This window comes from Meles meles, chromosome 2, assembly GCF_922984935.1.
Source record: "Meles meles chromosome 2, mMelMel3.1 paternal haplotype, whole genome shotgun sequence".
Classification (NCBI taxonomy): domain Eukaryota; kingdom Metazoa; phylum Chordata; class Mammalia; order Carnivora; family Mustelidae; genus Meles; species Meles meles.
In genome coordinates, this window is record NC_060067.1 from 27,407,505 (window position 1) to 27,427,094 (window position 19,590).

Here is a 19,590-nt window from a genome sequence, read left to right on the forward strand (position 1 = left end):
AATCTCTATTCCTACTACCATTTTCTGCAGTATTCTCACTACTTTACACTATAGAGTTGCATTTGACCTAATTTTCCCAGACTTCCTAAATATAAAGAAAAAATTATTTGCCCACCTACAAAGAAAATCTTCCAAAGTCAAACTTGACTACCAAGTATTTCATGCCTCTGACTTCCATAATTTATTGAGCATGATTTTCCTGAGTTTTCAACATAGCTAGGTCATTGTCAGTGTCAGGGACTCTCTTCATTGTAGACAAATCATAACAAATCATATTATTTCTTTAGGTCTGTTTAAAATTTAAAAAGAAATGGGAATGTGTAGATGACATTGGATGGAAACCAATGGTTCTCCATTAAGTTGCCCTAGTCCAGTGAGAGATCATAGGTGGGCAAAGGTTTCTTGACTTCTTGGACCCTACTTCCCTGTACTATCCAGGTTCTTTCATCTGAGGCTGAGAGAGTGCAGTTGCTGTCTAGACTCACACTAGTCTTCTTCCTTTCTTTTAGATGGAAGAATGGAAGGTCAAACACTGGGGTCCTCCCCTAGACAGTGAAGCAGATAGAGAAATAATGGTCTAGCAGGATTCCTACCAAGTTCCCACAGATCCCAGCTGATCAGGCAATACAAGAGGTGGTATGATTACCCAATGTTCCTTCCCGTCTCCTCCTTCTCCTCCTCCCCTAACAGGCAGACAACCTGTGAGTGGTCTTGCAATTGTTGCCCCTGGCTGTCTCAAGCAGTCTCCCCTTCTCTGGAGTGCCTCCAACACTTGGTTCACACTAACAGTCTCATTACAAATACATTGTGAACTACTTAAGGGCAAGAATTATTTTTTTTTATTTATCTTTTAGTCCCCAGCACCTAAAATAATGCCTGTGAACATGGTAGTGATGAATGAACACAATGTCTAAAGTCTTTTTAAAAATGCCAAAGTAGCAATAACTTCATAATAGGGCTACTGGCGATTAAGAGGAAATTTCTGTGATTTAATTCAAAGGTGAATATGTTACAGGTTTTTAAAAGTATACATGGAAAAATTAACATTTTTGTCATGAGAAAACTGTAGAAAATTAAAAGAAGCAAATAAGAAGGAAGGAAGGAGAATATGAACAGGAATAGTTATGTTTTTCTCCTAAAACATGACACTCGTGTGTGAACACATGTACATACAACCAAACATACATGCTAATTTGGCACCCTTGAATGATATACAGAGAGAAGAAAGAGAGTCACATTCAGGTGCCAAGCATTATTTTAAGCAAGTTAACGTATTTTATTTATTTTTTATTAGGGATTTATTCATTCATTGAGGATATACCACATGTCAGGCATGATGTTGGGTTCTCGGGATACAACAGTGTCAGAATAGCAGATAAAAGACAGTAACTGGGGCTTCTAGTCTAGTGGATCAGAAACACACAAACCAATCTTTTCAAGTTCTAAATTATGGTAAGTGCTCTTCTCAGATCACTGCAAGAGAGAAGGGGGTAAGGAAAGATCTTTCAATATACATGGTCACAGACTCTGAGAAAGTTACATTTCAGCTGAGACCTAAAAGATAACAAAGAAGCAGCCGGGCAAAGAACCGGAGAGAGACCGCCATGTTTCTGAAAGAGCACAAAGGTTTCAAGGTGAGGAAGGGAAACACAGACTAGGTGAGGAGAGCCTGGGATGAGATGAGGGTAGAAAGAGAGGTAGGGCCAGATCACACAGGGATCAGAGAGTCCTGGTAAGGAGTTTAGAATTTTTTTTCTAAGTGTGAAAGGAGGCTACTAACAGCTTTTAAGGCAGGGTCTTATTATTTTCTATGTGTGAAATGGATTATAGTAGAGCAAGAATGAAAGCAGGGAAGTCAGTATGAATGCAACTGGTTGAAGAAACAGGTATCAGGGCCTTGAACTAGGACAATGGAGGTAGAACAGGAAGAAAAGGACAAGGGTGGGAGAAGTTTAGGAGGTAGATTCAACCGGACTTGCCAATAGATTGGAGATAGGAAATGAGGACATGTGGGATTCATAACCAGAGCCCAAGCATAAAATCTAGACATCTTCCTTTCAGAGAATTCATCGAACTTGGGCAGATCCGTCCTCATTCAACACTATAGAATTTGCCCCTTTGGAACTGAGTCAAAACCAATCTGGTCTCCACAAAGTTAGACATAGGGAATCTCCTGGGTGGGCCACTCATTTCACAGCCGGTAGCACCCAGACTCTAAAGGCGAGTAAGAAAGAAGAGACTTAGCTACTATAGAATGTGGGGGACAGACAGCATCATTTGTGATGCCTTAAAAAAATAAGAACCACAGGTGGGTTAAAAACCAAACGAAACTAGGAAATCCAAGGTAAAGGAGCAAATACCTTCCTCTGTGCAACTTTCAAATGAGATGCACATGGCTTGGTGGGGGGAAAGGGGGAGGATGCATCTAGATAGTATACACACGAATGGTAAAGCAAACAGTGTGAAAGGTACATGACAGTGCCTATGGGTGTCCTTAGTACTGTTCTTACAAATTTTCTGCATTGGAAATTATTTCCAAATAATTTTTTTTAACAAAACCATGCAGTCATGGTTCCTTGAACCCTGATGTTTCTGATGGGTATTTACAGAGCCATAATGATAAGAAAGGGAGATACAAAGGAATTCCTGGCTCCTCTTGGTGCTGATAGAAGTCAAAAACCAATAAAGTCTTGAAGCCCTGCCTCACAGCTAGTGGCAAACAGAAGGGCCTGGCCAGCAGCAGTTGCCAGCAAACTCTCCAGAAGATTTAACCAGACAAGCCACAAATCAGCACCCCTTGGCACAAGATTCTACTGCCCAGTTGGAAATGAAGGAGCAGGAAGTCATAGAGCAGTACAGACCAAAAGTTCCTCCTCTCCAGTCTGAGGCATCCCTCATGAGATGTAAGCCTCCCTCTACTTCTAGATGCCAGTCTAAGGAAGGAGGAGGGCCAAGGAGATTCCTGGATAGGGCCAAAAAAAAAAAAAACCCAAAACAAAACAATACAAAACAAACAAACAAACAAAAAACAAAAAAAACCCTAACAGTAGTTTGAACTTGGAATTCACCAGATATTTACAGGAAAATGGCTATAGTAAACCAGAAAAGAAGTGATAAATGTAATTATCCTCACCTCCCTCCAAATCAGCTGATATTAGTTGAAATAAGTTGCAGAAATTCAGAGGAGCTGTGCTTTTTTGCTCATTACATTTGTAAATGTTGACTGTGGGCAGCCATAAAACTGTTCATTGACAATGATTCCACTTGCAACATGAATGTTGGGTATGGAGGTAACTGTGTCTATGTGTGTTCGCATGCAAGCAAGCACAAAGAAAAATGTCTGGAGCAAAATAAACCAGAATGTTAACAGGGATGAAATAACAGGTGATTTTCACCTTTATCCTTGTCTTTGTTGTATGCATTTTGAATTAGCAATGATTGTGCCTCATTAAACCTCCTTGGCTATGACACAGCCACTTTTGTATGTTTGTATGTTGTATGTATTTTAAGAAGGAAATTTCTGTTACCTTCATGATCAAGCAAAACTAAGTCTGTAGAGATGCTCTCCTTAAAAGGAAATCTCATCAGAGAATAAGGCAGCGTGCCACACCTGCTTCCATCATAAGCCCTAACCAAAGAGTTCCTTGCTGCCCTATACATGTGAGCAGTAGAGCAAGGCTCCAATTAGGAAACATGGGCTTGATGGGTTTGGGCTAGCTGGACTGCATGCAGTTTCATACACATTTGTCCATCTTCCATAAGTGCAAATCCAAGGCTTGTGATTTTCTTTGCAGTGATTCCTTGAGCTTGCTACCCTGGCTTTGCCACTGATAGCTGCTGCTGCCTGGCATTGCCTGACTTCTTTAAAATACTTTTTTATATCTACAAATTATTCCAAAATCTTGAAATGCCCATTCTTTAAAGAGTCTGACTTCTCAGCCAGGGGTCTATAACCCCTAAAGAAGCACATCTGACAGATGGATGTAGCCTCTTCCTCTTGCCCTTGCTCTCTGTTCTTGATTTTACTCTTTGTCTGACCTTCTCTAACCCTCCCCATTTTGCATTTTATTTTTCTTTCAAAAGATAGATTATTATGTAACAATCTTCATATATATATGTGTGTGTGTATGTATATATGTGTGTGTGTATATATATATAGAGATATATATATATATAATAGACTTCTAGAGTCTTCTCTAGACTTCTAGAGAATAGATAATAGACTTCTAGAGAAAAAGAAGCTCCAGGAATGGAACCAAGGGGACCAGTGTCTTAGGTAACCTATTATAATAGAGAAATCTTATCCCCAGATTCAAAGACACTGGCTCCTTAATCTGTCTGACTCTCTCTCTCTCTCTCTCTCTCACACACACACACACACACACACACACACACACACAGTTATTTGCAGACGTCTACATTTTACATGAGCCATTATTCCCCTTTCAAACTTAAAAATTAAGAACAAACAATTCTTTTTGGAAAAAGATAACTTGCATTCCTCTTACTCGTCTTGAACCTGGTTGAGTTGATTACGAGTCGAAGTCAACTCAGAGTCTAATTGTTGCATGTCCCGATCCCGAACACCCGACTCTTTATGTTTCTCTTTATCAAATGTGTCCTGAAATGATATACAAATCCAAAAGAGTCTTGAATACATGAAACAGCTTTATGGGTTGCAACACAATTATGCTGAGCAAAAGAAGTCAGGCGCAAAAGGACACAAATGCATTGTTCCATATATATGCAGTTCTAGCACAAGCAAAATTAATCTAGAACAATAAAAATCAGAAGAGTAGTTGCCTGCAGTGGGGGAGGGTAGGTGACTGGCAATTGGCCCAAGGAAATGCTCTAGAGAGATGGAGATGTCTTATAAGTTAATAGGGTGTGAATTACACAGATATATGCATTTATCAACCTATGGATTTCACTGCAAGTAAATTATACTTCAATTTCTTATTATACATCAAATTTTTAAAAAAGCCATTGAAATATCATCCCATGTCTTTATCCTCAGGAGAACACCCATGGGGTAAAAATCTAAGCAGCATGTGAAAAATCCCCGGGAGAGAAAAATTTGCTTAAAACTGACTGATGTCTGTGGAGTGCTTACCCTATGTTAGTTGTTTTTGCATGCTTATCACATTTAGTTCTCAAAATGGCCCTAGTGGGTCAGCAAAAGCGTGTCTCCATTCGGCAAGTGAGACACAGAAGGTTAGACGACAGACTCGGGACCATAGATGAGCGGCCAGAATTGAGCCCAGTGACCTCCAAGCAGGAAACCTTTGCCCCTGCCCTCCTAAGACTGCCAAGAAAAGACTGCTCTACGTGCTTTGATTTGAGAATTTATGGAAATCCATATAATTGTTTAAAATCAAGGCTACTAATGTTTAATGGCATCAGTGCCTTAAGCAAGTTGTATGTTCTCTTTCCAGTCTGGGCTTCACCTGTCTAAAACTTGACACTAACCCACAGAAATCACCCCCTAGCAACAGCAAATGATGATACTCTTTGTCAGTCTCTGAGAACTAAGTTTCCAATTCGTTTCGTTTCACTCTTTCAGAATTTGGAGCTCTCCCCCACCTAATGGTCTCTCCTGAGGCTCCGTGGTACCCTAACTGTGTGGACTTCATTCCACACATAACTGTGTGGACTTAATTCCAAAGTTCCTATTTAATGCCGAGCGTGGGCAATGTCCCAGATGTAGACCATCATCAGTCCCTTCTTCCAGTGGAGGAAGCAGAGGCTCGTTGATTTGTCTGAGGTCACACCACTGGGAGGTAGGCCAAGCTGAGAGTTGAACGCGGGTCTGTTTGAAGAGAAAGCTGAACCCATTATGCCACATGCTACTGTAAACAGAACCTCACTTTTTGGACCTGCATCCCCCTTCCCTAAGTAGCGCTAAGTCCCTCACTAGGCAAAAGCCATCTCTTATATATGTCTGCATTCCTGGAGCCTGATCAGGGTGCTGAAAGTCAAGAAGGATCCTTTAGCATCCCTACCTGTAGAGAGGGCACCCTGCTGTCAACAGGTTTTCCCAGGGAAGCAGCCGTAAAGGAGGCCTCCAGCCAAGGCAGAAGGCGCGATTTGATTATTTCCACACCATCGTAATGTCCGCCTGAAAGAACCCACAAATCAGGTCAGGGAGAGAAGTTCAGCGATATGGTGAGAGCACCAAGGACAGAAGCAAAAGACGACAGAACCGGATGGGGAAACATGGGCCATTCTTACCTTCTTGGGCTGCCGTTGTGAGGATCCGAAAGAGCTGTCCTTGTACTTTGGAAATTTGTTCGATGAGCTCAAGGCAATGACTAAGATTTTGATCACATGTGTTTGCCTGCAAAGTCAAAACAGAAAAGTCAATGCAATTCCTTTCCTCTGGAACCCACTGCAGGGACACAAGGCCTGACTTTACCCAGGGGCGCCTGGCTGTGGTATGCTCCCAGGCACAGAGACTGCCCTGCCATCTTTCCAATTCCTTCTGGGCGCGCAGCTAGAATACTGCTCCCAGCTGCCCTAGCAGTTGGCAGAAGTCAGCTGCGGTACAGCGGAGTTCCAGTCAATGGGAAAGGAAGTGCTGTATGCCCCTTGCAGGTATGACCCGGAAGAAAACCGCTTGAGTGATTCTCTTCTCTCTCTCCCCTTCCCCATCAGCCAGCCAGATGCCGAGGACCCAGCAGAGGACCCCAAGGGCATAAAGGATGGTGGAGCTACAAGATTTGAAATTTGAAAGGCTACACATCCAACACTTGCAATGATTATCACATCATTGAGAAAGGGTGTGTGTGCGCTCGCACGTGCGTGTGTGTGTGTGTGGGTGTGTGTGTGAAGCCACTGAGGTTTGAGGGTTAATTTACTAGCAATACCCCTGACTTGCTACTCAAAGGAACCCTACAAGAACTCCTTTTATAAAGTGAATAGACGTTTTGTAACCCAATACAAACCACTGTTCCCTAATTTACCTGCTTTATTGGCTTGTGTCCTCTAAGATCATTAGGTAGATAAAGAATACTACTTGTAAATAGTAGGAAGGTACTGGGGGGTTAAGATTCCCATGGAGAATAAGACGAAAGATGTGGCACCAGCCATATAGCACGGGCAGACTTGTAGGGGAGAGAGGGGAGGAGACAGTTCCTCACGGTGGAACATGGGCGCATGAGGTCTACTCCAGAGCCCACCATCTTGGGAAGGCAGAGAAGACTTCTGAGAGGAAGTGAAATCTAGGCCGGGAGAAAGCAAGCCGATTTGGGGAAATGGGCAGTTCCAGGGGTTGTGGAACATCAACAGAACACAAAGAAAGCCAAGAGGTGGGCCTTCAGCTATTATTCTGCTATTTCCACCCCCTCGGTGAGATTTTTACCATTTCCTCACCAGCCAAACCTCTAATGGAGTTTACCACTGAAGGAAGGGACAGAACCACAAGCAACGAACAGATCACATGTAAAAACACACAGACTGATGTATTGTCTCAAGCCCTAATAAGGCAGGAGCGGTGGGGGCCTCCCAGGCGCTGGGCAGGACGTGGGAGTGAGGAGGAGAGAAACGAGAACAGGGAAGAAGAGTGGTCTCCAGGCAAAAGGCTACAGGTCATCTGCATGTGTGTGTAGACGGGGGAAGTGGTTCAGGCAGGCAAGCAAGCCCCCTGTGGACAGAGGCTGTGCTGGCCTGGTCGCTGTTGCACTCCCAGCCTGTGTTCCCTGTGTTCCGCCGTCTCTGTAGTCCAACCCAGTAAGTACTGGACAGACGCATGATGACAAGAAGATCCGCACACTTCGCGTTTATCACAGACCTCCTATGCGCAGGCGCTGTTGATGTTTATGTATATAAGCTCAGGGAAGCCCCACAGCAGTACCCTGGGAGGAGGGGGAGTCATTGTTATCAGCTCCATTTTCAGTTGACAAAATGACAAAAATGAGATGCAGAGAGGTTAAATAACTTGTCTAAGCTTACCTTCTGGTAAAATGGCAGAACTGAGATTGGAAACCCATGCTCTTAAGAGTGTGACTGGTGCTGGGAGCAGAGGGAGGACACCAGTGAATGGGGAGGGCCATCCAGAAACCCCCTCCAAGAGGGGAGACACTGAGAGAAGTCTGGATGCAGAGTACTAGAGAGAGACTGTGATGTACAGTAGAGTAGCAGGGGCAAAGGCCCTGTGGCAGGGGCAGGAGCGAGTTAAGTCACCTTGAGAACCGTAAGTAAGCATATGTAGCAAAAGCAGAGAAGGTGAGAGGCATTGGCAGGACAGATCCTGGAGGGCCCTCCAGGCCTGGGGAGGAGTTTGGAGAGAGTGGACTCGTGCCTAGACCCCAGGTGGAGCTGCTGGATTACGTCCAGGCCTGGTGGACGGCACCTGGTGACAAGCTCTGATTTGGCACCTACATCTGATGCAGCCATTTGTTTCTGTTTCTCATCCATCTATCCCCTTCTCCTAAAAAGACCAGGAGCTCTTTTTAAAAGTTCCTTTGTCTTTCCTATGTTTAAATCAGTTGCCACTGGTATGTTTAACAAATTAAAGGGCCCCCAAATATGTGATGAATGAATGAATGAATGAATGAATGACTTAACAGCCTAATACTGACATCATCTGAACCTTGGAATCCCCAGCTGAACAGCTGTGCCCATCTCTCCCTTGCTGAAGCAGCAGCTCCTTGGCCTTGCTCTCACAGCTGCACTTACCATGGTGAACCTGTTACTCAAGAACAGCTTTGCCCTCTAGCTCGATCATGCCATAGGCTACATGGGCAGGGAATGGGGCCTGAGGGTCCAGCAGACCTGAGTGAATATCACTGCTCTGCCACTTGCCACCGTTCTCTGCAATCCTACGCAGATTACTTAACCTTTCTGACCCCATTGCCTCTCCAGGAAAATGGGGATCACGACTTGCAAAGTATTAGGAGAGAATTAAATCCAAAGAATTCATATCTAGCACCTCAGAGAGAGAAGGCATTCAACAATTGGTACCTATGAGGTATTATGTGTTATTGAAAGGAGCAATGGGTATAGGAATAAACACAGACCTCGGTTCAAATATGGTTTCCCATTTAGTATCTGTATTCTCTTAGAAAAGATCTTTTCTTAAAGATTTTATTTTTTTATTTGACAGAGAGAAAGATCACAAGTAGGCAGAGAGGCAGGCGGTGGTGGGGGGTGGTGGGAGAGCTCCATGCAGGGCTCGATCCCAGGACCCTGAGATCATAACCTGAGCCAAAGGCAGAGGCTTAACCGACTGATCCACCCAGGCGCCCTAGAAAAGACATTTTAAATATGAGCCTCTGTTTACCCATATTTAGGAAGTGGCTGAACTCATGAACTAACCTAGGTGCAGAGTAGAGGATGGACAGAATAATTAGAAGCATTATTGTAGTATTATTACCATTTGCTTCTATGCCTTGCCCAGAGTCTGGCACAAAGGAGGTGCCCAAAGGAATGTTTGTTAAGTGGGCTTGTACACGCAACTTAAACAGAAGACAATGTATAGTATAAAACATTCCTGTTACCAAGACCTGTCGCAACATGCTGCAGCTTCTAACACAAAGCATCACGCAAGAAGCTCAAGTTGCAGTAGGGTCATGTACCAAACATTTCCCCACAAAATAAAGAGCAAAGATATGACCGAATTCTGCTGTCGCCTAATTCCAAAGTCCATTCATTCATAAATCACTGCACTCCTACTATTTGTAGCCCAGGAAATAAAGCTACATTGAAAACATTAGGGGCACCTGGTTGGCTCAGTTGGCTAAGCCTCTGCCTTTGACTCGGGTCATGATCTCAGGGTCCTAGGATTGAGTCCCGCATCGGGCTCCCTGCTCAGTAGGGAGTCTGCTTCTCCCTTTTCCTCTGTACACTCTCTCTCTCTCTTTCTCTCTCTCTCTCTCTCTCTCTCTCTCTCAAATAAATAAATAAAATCTTTTTTTAAAAAAGGAAAGAAAGAAAAAATTAAAAGTTGCCTACTGTCAATGAGCTCACCAGCTGGGGAAGTGGGATGGAAAATGGGGGACACACAGAGGATTAATAGTTACCTTAGAGTTTATTAAGTGTCTTGCGGGTAGTGAGCTGGGGTAGGAACAAAGCATGCCCTCATGAGCAGTGAGGGGTAAGAAATGAAGGTATTTCGAGAGGAGGAGCAGCAGGCACCAGGGCAAGGAGGAAACAAGGCATACCAGAGAGGCAAGTGGAATACAGGGTCCAGAGACCAAGTATTGATAAACTTTATTTGTCACATGAAGGGTTCTGAGCCTTATCCCATCACTGAAGATTTAAGGGGGGCAGGTAAAGGAGAGTGGTGACGTGGCTCAATCTACTTTGCATTTTATGAAAATCACTCTGGCAGAAGCCAACCACACAGGGTTCTGATAAGAGAGTGAACCTGGTGGGAAGTGGGGACAGTTGTAACCATCTGGTTGGGGAATGCAGTGCCATTGTCCAACCTTGGGACACAAGTGGAGAACCAGCAAGGCTAGAGAGGGGGAAACTAGTCCCGTTGGGTTCGTGTTGGGTTGGAAGAAATCTGGAGCCTCCCCATGATGCAGGCTGGAAGGCAGGTGATTACCCAGGTCGGGAGCTCGGAAGAAAGCCCAAGCTGGAGATAGATTTGGGGGTCCCCAGCATCTCGGAAATAGCTAAAGCCATAGAACTTGGTGCTCCATTGCTTTTGAGAAATCAAGACGCTAAGAACCAGGAAGAAGGAGAAGGCTTGTTACCAGGTAGCTTCTGGTGACCTTGATGAGAACAGTGACGGCAGAATGCTGTGGGATATTTGATGTATTTCCAGACTGCATGAGGGTGAGGGAACCAATGGGCGCCAAGAAGAAGCAAAAACAATGAGGACAGACGACCCTTTTTGAGAAGTTCCCCGGTGTGGGGAAGAGTAATGCGGAGGTCCCCACTCTCATGCCCCAAACAAAAGCTCCTGATAATATCAAGCCTATATATTTCCTAAATCCTTCCTAACATGTCTCCACGTGACTTGTCCAGCCTTACTTCCCTCTGCTCCCCTGCCAACAAATCTCTCCTCTCCAGCCACTATCCTGCCTTGTGTATGCACACGTTACATAGAAACAGGATCCACCACCAATCCTTTAATGCCTTTCACGTTCTTTACTTGTGAGCTGCCTTGACCTTAACATACCTCCTTGTGACAGCCTGATCATCCAAGCCTCTACCAACGGTTCTCTTATACCTTTGATTCTATCCCCCACCTTGAACCACCTCTGCAACATGAAAGAGAAAACTTTTCATTGCTAAGTGATACAAAATGTATCACTCAATATCTTTCATCGACAGACAAACTTCGGTTTGAACAGCTATTTAAATCTATCGCTTTGAGCACAAAATACAGTGATTTGCATTTTAAGAAACCTCAGTCTCACACACACAAAACATAGGGTATATATATTAGGTAAGACTTAATAGTACAAAGGGTTCATCCCAAAATTCCTTTGAAATATGAATGCTATTATAACATTAAATGATTTGCCTGACTTTATTTTTTAAAACATTTATTTAAGAAAAACCTCATTTTACATGCAAGGATGCCATTCCAATCCTGCCGGTTGGAGAATGCACAGATGAGCAAGGGAAAGGAAAGATCAGCAGTCAGTGTGTAGAGACTGGTCTGAGCAGCAGTAGTGGGCAGTTGCTTGTAGCCAGTTGTGGAAATTCACCCATGGCAAACAAAAGCCTGAATTTCTACCTTCTTTTTCCTCCCACTGTCCTGCAAATGTGTGCTAGAGGGGAGGGGCAGAGGAGGATGGCGGGAAATGGACACCGCAGATGAGTGGAATTTCCTTACACCTTCCCTCCCTCTATAGGAGGTAAGAGAATGAACTTGGCAAGCAAAAGACCTACTTTCAAATCCAAGTTCTACCCTTTCTACTGGCGTGATCTTGGGCAGGTTAGCTGCCCTCCTGAGGTTTGGTTTCCTCATCTGTAAAATATAGAGAATAAAACCTGCTATTTCATAAGCTTTTATAAAATTTCAAGGCAATAATGCAGGAAGAGAGCTTTAAAAGCCTTCAAGGGCTCCTTACGTGCTGGTTATAAGAGGCTACAATTCGTCCTCCCGGGAAATGGCTGCCCCATATACGGGCAGTCCCTTCACGTGACTCACTTTCCAAAATTAACCCTCTGTTCTACAGTGTGGCTGATTTTCCCACTACACCGCTACCTCCACAACAATGTTTTAAAACCAAAATACTAAATATTAGATATAAGAGAAATAGGCTTATATATACCCCAACATCTTAGCAAAAACCTCTATTTCGACTTCCTTGCTGGATTTTACCATCTTGACCTACAGTTACTATTTATATCAGGTTTCTTTCATTAATTACTTTCCGAAAGCATGAAACAACAATGTTGTTTCCATTAACAACTTTGTCTAAGAAAGTTAGACAAAGTTGTTAATGGAAACAACATTGTTGTTGTTTCCATTAACAACTTTGTCTAACTTTCTTAGACAAAGTTGTTAATGAAACAAGTTGATAACCCCACTGTTAAAAATAGAGTAATCTGCCCTAATCACTTGTCAATTTCTTTCCTAGCCATGAATTCATCGTTAGCAGCTGTGGCAGAAACTTTAGCACTAGTAAAAGATTCCACATGTTTTCCAGGTCTCGGGCTCCTTTATATGTAGATTGGAGCCACATAACAATCCTGGTCTAGGGAAGAGGAGTGAAAGTGATGTGTATAATGTAAGTGCGCGCTCTCTCTCTTTCTCTCTCTCTCTTCCCCCTGCGGACCTTTGCGGTCCAGTGATGAGATCTGTGATGAGATGACTGCTCCATCAGGTAGGGGCCACCCGAACCTGAGGCAATGACGGAGGAGAGGGGCCATCAGACTTGGCATGAATGAGAATCTCTTTCATGTAAGTTTAGACTAAGATTTGGAGCTGTGTTCATCACTGCAGCTTAGCAGTAAAGAGATAAAGGGAAGAGAAAATGTTTTCTATGAATTCACTAGACTGAATCCCCAGGAATGTGGAAGTGTATTGACTATGGGGGAGGGCAAAGGCAGCCAGGGAGTCTGTTTGAAGACACCATAGCAACTACAACAAAGCTCCTGTACTGAGAATCAAGGATATTTTGTCATACAGGCAACATCTATTTTAACAAAGATTTTTGGATAAAAACAGAGGGACACCTCTTTGAGAAATCCTTATGTATTGATACTGAATACGCTGTTTTCGCTTGCAAGGGCAGATTTCTATAACACAAGAGGAGCGTAATGCAAGGGGAAGTGTTATCAGCTGTCCCTGGCATCCCCACTCACAAATCAGATAATCAAAAGTTTCCAGTTTGTTATGTCCTGATGCCTGTTATTATACATCAAGAAATGGAATCCTCTCCTGTCTTAGGGATGGGGTTATCAAGGATATGGTAAGTTCTTACCATTTGCTCCTGTAATTACATACAGTACAATTTAAAAAGTAATATTATGTCAGAGCATCTGACCAAAGGTAGCTCCCTAGTCCACAAGATTCTGGGAGGATATAAATGCTTCTCGGGAGGAGGAGAGTTTCAGCCCAGCGCTGACCTTCTCCAGGTACTGCTAACATGGGAAGGAGGTTAATTTCTTTTTTTTTTTTTTTTTAAGATTTGTTATTTATTTGACAGAGAGAGAGCTCACAAGTAGGCAGAGAGGCAGGCGGGGGGGGGGGGGGGGGAAGCAGGCTCCCCGCTGAGGAGAGAACCCAATGCTAGGCTCTATCCCAGGACCCTGAGATCATGACCTGAGCCGAAGGCAGAGCCTTAACCCACTGAGCCACCCAGGCGCCCCTGGAAGGAGGTTAATTTCTCATCTTAACATCTCTATGAAGTAATTAGGTCCCGAGACCTAATTCAGATCTCTATAGCTGGTTATTTGACCCTTTTGCAGAGACGACCAAGAGGACCATACAGATGCTGCATGATCAGTCGGGGGCATTTGGGGAAGCAGACTCTTACTTGAAGGACCATTCTCAGAGTCTGACCTTGTTTGCATGTCTCCTCACCTCCCATTGCCCACTGGGGATACCATCCAAACTCCTTAACACACCACCCAAGGCCTCTACTCTCTGGCCCCAACCATCCCACATTCTCAGCCTCATCTCACTTCCTTTCCTTGCCCAGAACCACTCACTGGCCCCCCACAGAGACCAGCTTCCTCCTGCCTTCCTGCTTTTGACACATGCTGTTTCCTCTAACCTTTATCTGCTACTCCGCCTGGAAGTTTCCATTAAGATGCAGCTCACATTTCCATTCCCAGCATCTAGCACAGACAGACATATCATAAACTGCAAAGATATTTTGTTGAATGAATTAGTTAATCATTAAAGGTACATTGCCAAAAGTGGGTGCCTGGGTGGTTCAGTGGGTTAAAGACTCTGCCTTCAGCTCAGGTCGTGATCCCAAGGTGCTGGGATCGAGCCCCACATCGGGTTCTCTGCTCAGCGGGGAGCCTGCTCCCACCCCCCCACCTCACCCCCGCCTGCTTCTCTGCCTACTTGTGATCTCTGTCTGTCAAATAAATAAATAAAAATCTTCAAAAAAAAAAAAGGTACACTGCCAAAAGTGTACATATAGAGTGTCTAGGCCAAAGCTTCACACAAAGCAGAAGCTAAGTAACTGTTTATTGAATGAATTATTAAGCCTTTAATAACTGGCTCAGTTCTTGGTTGAACAAGAAGAGATTTTCTATGGCTCTTTTGTCAACATTCTCAGTAACCACAGAGGAGGAAAAACAATTCTGAAAGTTACATGTTTGTACCAAGCTGTCCTTGAACAGCCAATGCAATCCAAGGTTTAAAGACCAAGTAATACAATACTTCAGCTTTTCTTTAATAGCTGAAAGAAAGTGAATCTGCAATGTTTGCTCTTGTTTTTATTGTGTTTCTCTAGCGGGGTTTGGAAAAATTTCCCTTCTTGGAGTCATTTTAAATAAATAAATCTTTTTTAAAAAATCAAGCAAGTAGTGGTTTTGTGTAGGGCCCAGAAGATTGCTAGATGTTGTAGGATTAAAAACTAGCCAACAAATAAAAAACAAAGGCTTTGGGGCAGAAAATCACATTTTTTAAAAAATTTACTGTGTCTGACAACGTACATAGGACACGAGGAAAAGAGTGTTGGTGAACAGATTAAGGCAGAGGAAATGGGAAGCCCTATGAAGGAAATTAAGAGAAATTAAAAAAGTTAACTAAGATCTATTAATCCCAATAATGACTAGTTTAAAGGAAAATGAAAATTTTGCTTTGTGTTTTAGAACTAATTTGTTCAAATCATTGATCTTTTTCACTGAAAATAACTTTTTCCCAAGGGGATAACTTTAATCACATTCTTAATTCTAGAGTGGTATTTATGGTCTTTTATTTTGCTTGAGTTAACTAGAACTAAATCAATGTGGTCACAGTAAGTAAAATCAACTTTCTGTAGCAAATATAATTTAAAGCTTTTAATGAATAAACCTCTATAGCCAACATTTTAATAAACGTAGTTTGCTACAACGACTACTCTTCATCTTAAGGTTTCAAGGAAAAAGTCCTCCGAACTATTAAAACAAACTTGCTGTATTTCAGAGAGCCTCTAAGCCATTGGCCAAAACCCACCCTGTAGGTGACAAGTTACTGAATAAGTCTAGAGGTAACCTTAATTTTGGTAGGTGTATATACATATTTTCTTATCCTCTCTCTTTGGCTATACATACATACACAAATACACACAGAAACACACGCACACAATTAAAAACGCTTGTACCCTCTCAATTGTGGCCCTACTTGGTTTCAAATCAATTTTAATAAAGGCTGAATTAAAGATATTTGGGGATCACCTTTAATTCTACACTGCATATGAGGTTTTAAGAAGACAAACGTGTCCCAGAACCCAGGTGTGTGGGAGAATGGTGGTGGCATTCAGTCAGTCATTATTTAATTGAACAATTTCTAGGAGGCAAGCATTATTCTAAGTGCTGGGAATAGAGAGATAAGCAGAAAAAGGGAGAACTCTCTGCCCTCTGGAGCTTACATTTTAGTGGGAAGAGGGGGAGGAAAGACTGACAATAAAATAAAAGAATGAGTAAAAATTAGAAGCTGCATTTATTACAGAAGAAACAAAGCAGAGAAGGGACACGGTATGCCAGGGGCAGGGTAGGAGACGGCAGTTGTGAACAGGATGGTCTCTCCTGAGAAGGTGACATTTAAGCAGACTTGAAGGAGGATAGAAAGCAAAGCTGTTGGTAGCTTACTGAAATACCCACAGGCAAAAGTTTTCCAGGCAGAAAGGAACAGGGAGTGAAAATGCCCTGAAGCATGAGACCAGCTGATGGGCTCCAGATTCTTCTGCCCAATAGAGTAACCACTAGCCATATGTGACTATTTAAATGTAAATTAATTAAAATTAAATGAATTTTAATTTTCTTAATTTAAATGAAATTTAAAATTCATTTAAATTTTAAATTTAGGGGCGCCTGGGTGGCTCAGTGGGTTGGGCCTCTGCCTTCGGCTCGGGTTGTGATCCCAGGGTCCTGGGATTGAGCCCTGAATCAGGCTCTCTGCTCAGCAGGGAGCCTGCACACCCCCCCCCCTGCCTTATTGTGATCTCTGTCTGTCAAATAAATGAATAAAATCTTTAAAAATAAATAAATTTTAAATTTAAAATTCATTTCTCAGTTTGTACTTACCACAATTCGAGTACCAAATAGCTGCCATATTGGACAGTGCCTGTATAGAACAAGTCCATCATAGAAAGTTCTACTGGACAGCTTTGCTCTAGAAACAGCAACCAGATCAGTATTGCTAGAGTAGATTGAGGAAGGGAGTAACAGATGAGGTCAGAATTTAAAGGAGCACAATTGTGTAGGACTTTGATGGCCATTGTAGGAGCTTTGGCTTTTATTCTGAGTGAGACAGAAGTCTGAGGGCTCTATCAGAAAAGTAACTTGATCTCACTTGACATTTAGAAGAATCTCTCTGAGATATGTTCATATCTAGATGAACAATGATGGAAGATGGACAAGGATGGTTACAGTATAGGTGGTGAAAGGGTTCTCTGTGAACTTCGAAGTAGGTATCAACAAATTCAGCTGGTGAAAAGGTTGTGGGGTGTGTCATGCTGAAAATAGTGAAGGAAAGGAGGCGACCAGTGTTCACAGCATGGGCGTAGCTAAGGTAGGTTTTAGACTGATTTGACTTCAAGATGATGATAGCACAACTGAAATGTCTGATGGGCAATCGGAGAAGTGAGCTCAGATGAGAAGAGGTCCTGAATATAGATATGAGATTCATGGGCATATGTGTAAGAGAGAAGCAAGGATGGAGGCCCCAGAGAAGATTCCTAAAGTCTTAAAGAACTGCCATAGGAGGAAAGTGGGTAAGGCAAGGAGACCAATTACTTGAGCGTTAGAAGAATAGAGATGTCAATAGTCAAAGGCAACAGAAACACTAGATAGTCCAAGAAAATGATTGCATGGAGAAATGGCCACAGATTTTTTTGGAAAGGCATTGGTCTCCAAGACAGCAGTTTCTATGAAGGTGGGGGGGAGGAGCTTAGCATGGGGGAGAGAATCTAGATTGGAATGATTTCAGTGACAACAGAGGAGCAGGGGGGACTACTGTTACTGAGAAAGGAAAGTGTAATAAACTTTGGCATTTCTCAATATCATTACACTTGGTCCAGTCAAATGTTAGTGTGATGTGTGTTAAACACTGTCTTGTGACAAACTGAATATACATTTTGTAAAAAAATAAAATAAAATAAAATTATTTTTTTAAGTCCTCTCTACAGCCAACATGGGGCTCAAACTTACAATCCCAAAATAAGGAGTCCCACGGTCTACCAACTGAGCCAGCCAGGCACCCCCAAACTAAATATCCTTTTTAACATTCAGAGTTTATTTAGGCCAAGGGTGTAATAATGAAAGAAAGAGGGTGGGGTGGGAGGAAGGAAGGAATGGGGGAAGAGAAAAAGGAAGACAGAATAGGCTATAAGAGGTAGGAAGAGGTAAATTTTAATTTTCCTGTAATCTTGATGGGGAAGGAATAGTCACATTCACATGCTCATTCTTTAAAGGTAGGCAAAGATGGTAAACACTGAACACTACAAAGGGGGCAAGGAGAAAGCTGTGGGTGTTCTTTGAGTTCTCCTCCACCACAGGAGCCCTGGTCAAAGGGTGAATGGGAAAGCCTATAGACTCAGACAGCATCCAGTTGCATTCTTCCTGGTAGGATTTCAGAAACGAGCCAATTTAAATTCCAAAAAAAAAAAAAAATGAGATCTGGTTGGGTGAATCTGTCCTATTTAACAGAAGAGGTACTGAGACCCACAGAGGTGAAATAAATTCCCCCAGGGAATTCAGCCAGTTAGCTATCTAGAGCCAGACCCAGAAGCTGGGCTCATTCGGGGTCCACGCATGCCCAGCTCTGTCTGCCTCACTGTTCCACTTTAAGAGTGGGACCCTCCTATTTAAGACGGACAGATCAAACCCAGCAAATGCAACATGGAGTTGTACTTAATGTGTGGGGGAGGTTAACGCGAGTCGGAGTGGGGGTGGGGATTAATTAGACTTGAGGAGCTCTACGGGTTTGATGACAGAATGTTGGCTTCCTACAAATGTCTTGGTAACAGGCCTCCTGAATTCTCTGCCTTGGTGTGGAATTGTGCCTTACTTGCCATGCTGACCAGCACACAAGTGAAACCCGCAACGCTGACAAGTGTCCAGCTCACTGACATCTGAGTAATGACTTCTGGGAGTATTTTTATAAAAATTCATTGTGATACAATCCCTGGGTATCCTGAGACGTGCGGAGAGGCACGACCAGGAGTGTAGTTTAAAAAAAAAAAAATCGAGTTAGAGATAGGGAGGTGGGTTGCTAACGGAGGAGATGGAAGGGAAAGCCTCAGGCTGGAGCCCTGGCGGACTGTGGTCTTTGCCGTTGCTAGGGCCGCCAGCGTCCTTGGTTACCGCGGGGCCTAAGGCGCTCTCCCAGCGCGGACTCTGACTCTGCGCTCCGCGAGCCCCGTCCCCGCCAGCGCCCCCTGGCGCGGAGGGGAGAAAACTGCACCGGCAGGCCCGTGCCCTTCCTCCCTCCCCCGCGATCCGGGCTCTAGACGCGGTCCAGGTGAGGATCTCGCCCGCCGGGGCTTTGCCAAGCGACCGCCCCGAGTCAGCGCTGAGAGGGCTGTGCCAGGAGCTAAAGCGAGGGCGAGCCCGGGGCTGCCCCACCCGGACTCACGTTGTACTCCCTCAGCCAGCCGTCTAGCTCGTCGTGCATCAGTCGCAAAGTTTCGCTCGACACCAGTTTCCTCAGGTTTTCTGCCATCGCTCACTTTTCCGCTCGGCCGCGCTCTGGGAGGTGGAGACGTGGAGGGGACGAGGCGGCGGCCTCCGGGGGACGCTGGGACGACGCGGCGGGAAGGGTGTTCTTCTCCGGAGGGGCTCAGAGCGCGGCTGCTGCTCCCATCCTCCGCCTCGGGTCAGAGCCCGCAGGGTTCGGCAAGCCGGGGGCGGGGAGGTGCCCTGGGCCGCAGCCGCCGCGCCTCATCCGCCGCCCCGCGCGGTCTCTCGCTCCCCCGCGGCCGCCCGCAGCCCCCGCCATAAATACGGCGGCGATTATTAAACAAA

At 44.0% G+C, this 19,590-nt stretch overlaps 1 protein-coding gene across 3 annotated transcripts in view; it reads right to left on the reverse strand.

The window, feature by feature from the left end:
- The window catches only part of SPATA18 (spermatogenesis associated 18), a 38,897-nt gene extending 19,592 nt beyond the window's left edge, over nucleotides 1-19,305 (reverse strand). For all 3 annotated transcript variants that reach the window (XM_045985082.1, XM_045985073.1, XM_045985064.1), the window contains exons 1-4: nucleotides 19,202-19,305; nucleotides 6,232-6,337; nucleotides 6,003-6,118; nucleotides 4,509-4,621 (exon numbers count right to left, since the gene is read on the reverse strand). In XM_045985082.1, coding sequence (XP_045841038.1) covers nucleotides 4,509-4,621; nucleotides 6,003-6,118; nucleotides 6,232-6,337; nucleotides 19,202-19,288 — 422 coding nt within the window. In that variant the 5' untranslated portion in view covers nucleotides 19,289-19,305. The remainder of the gene's footprint in view (nucleotides 1-4,508; nucleotides 4,622-6,002; nucleotides 6,119-6,231; nucleotides 6,338-19,201) is intronic.
- Between the last annotated feature and the right edge of the window lie 285 nt (nucleotides 19,306-19,590).